Source organism: Solanum tuberosum, unplaced genomic scaffold (assembly GCF_000226075.1).
Source record: "Solanum tuberosum cultivar DM 1-3 516 R44 unplaced genomic scaffold, SolTub_3.0 scf00140, whole genome shotgun sequence".
Taxonomy (NCBI): domain Eukaryota; kingdom Viridiplantae; phylum Streptophyta; class Magnoliopsida; order Solanales; family Solanaceae; genus Solanum; species Solanum tuberosum.
The window spans coordinates 225,137-226,934 of NW_006239064.1; the positions used below are offsets into that span (position 1 = coordinate 225,137).

The following is a 1,798-nucleotide window of genomic DNA, read 5'->3' on the forward strand; positions in this document are numbered from 1 at the left end:
TAGCTGCCATTATTGCGAGTCAAGCGATGATATCTGGAGCTTTTTCGATTGTAGCTCAGGCACATAGTCAAGGTTGTTTCCCAAGGGTGAAAGTAGTTCACACATCTGAAAAACATGAGGGTCAAGTATACATCCCGGAACTCAATTACTTCCTCATGATTGCTTGTGTTTTAGTTACTCTCAGCTTCAAAACAACCGAAAAATTGGGACATGCTTATGGTATTGCTGTCGTTAGTGCTGAAATCATAACGACACATATGGTAACATTAGTAATGCTTGTTATATGGAAAATCAGCATATGGCGTATCGCCCTGTTCTACTCTGTCTATTTAACCATAGAATCAACATATCTATCAGCTCAGCTCACAAAATTCGTGGATGGTGGTTATCTACCCTTGACTTTCGCGATTGTGTTTGTGATCATCATGGGGATTTGGCACTATGTTCAGAAACAAAGATATCATTTCGAGCTCAATAACAAGGTCTCGAGTGACTACATAAGGGACTTGGCCAGTAATCCAGACATCAAAAGAATACCAGGAATTGGACTACTATACTCTGAATTAGTACAGGGGATTCCACCAATATTTCCTCACTTTGTCTCCAATATTCCATCTCTCCACTCTATCATCGTTCTCGTCTCAATTAAATCCATTCCTATAAGTAAAGTAGCACTCGAGGAACGTTTCTTGTTCAGACATGTTGAGCCTAGGGAATACAAGGTGTTCCGATGTGTCGTTAGGTTGGGCTACAATGATCAAATTAGGAAACCAGAGGAGTTTGAAAACCAGTTGATCCAATACTTGAAAGAGTTCATACAACAGGAAAATTATATTCTTGCAGCACATAATGATCAAGTTGCAGATAAGGAAATTGAAACTGAAACACCTGTATCAGGCCAACAACAAGTAGAATCATCGTCAACTGTGGTCCACGTAGAGGAAGAGCTGCAACAACAAGTAGAATCAAGAGTATCATCACCAACTGGTTCGATTCGATCAATTAACACTCCATCAGGTCAGTCTAACCATTCATCAACTCGAATACAAATTGTGCCACCAAGTTTGGTGGACACAGAAGAAGAGATGCAATTTGTGGAAAAGGCTAAAGAGCAAGGGGTGTTCTATCTGTTGGGAGAAGCAGAAGTTGTGACGAAACAAGATTCGTCGTTCTTGAAGAAATTTGCTGTCAACTATGCCTACACTTTCTTGCGCAAGAACTTCAGACAAGGTGACAAAATGATGGCTATTCCCAAGACTAGGCTACTAAGGGTTGGCATGACTTATGAATTATAATTCTGACTGAAAATTCACCGCTATAAGTTTTTTCTACTACTTCTGTATGACCTTTTTATTTACTGAATGAACAACTACTATTCTCTGAAATTCAATTCACTTACATATATTGATCAACATTACAAGTTATGGCACGTTTACCAGACACCTAAAGAAGGTACAGCCCAACTATGAGGTACATCAGCAGATGTTACAATAAAACGTATATGGCTCTTTGCTGGTAGAACCACTCTATTGTCGACTTCTAATAAATGTGATTGATCCAATTCTAGATCATCTTCTGTTATGCTCGAAATAAAAACTAGGATTTTGAGTTTACAAGTTCCGAATATTTGAAATAATTGAGAATCACGAGAACCTTTCCAAACATCTATCTTCTTAGGGCAATTCGAAAAGAAAGGAGTATTTTAATTCTTCTACTACCTTTCATTCCACTATTCTGATCGAATTACTTACTCTTTCTAACGACGAACATAACAAAATCATATTTTTTTTTGCATTAA

At 38.0% G+C, this 1,798-nt stretch overlaps 1 protein-coding gene across 1 annotated transcript in view; it reads left to right on the top strand.

Annotated features, from left to right (window-relative positions):
• Positions 1 to 1,323, top strand: part of LOC102584956 (potassium transporter 5-like) — a 5,445-nt gene extending 4,122 nt beyond the window's left edge. The window contains exon 9 of the mRNA XM_006351970.2: positions 1 to 1,323. This exon is cut by the window's left edge and continues 5 nt beyond it. Within this exon, the coding sequence (XP_006352032.1) occupies positions 1 to 1,295 (1,295 nt within the window). The 3' untranslated portion in view covers positions 1,296 to 1,323.
• The last annotated feature ends 475 nt before the right edge of the window (positions 1,324 to 1,798 follow it).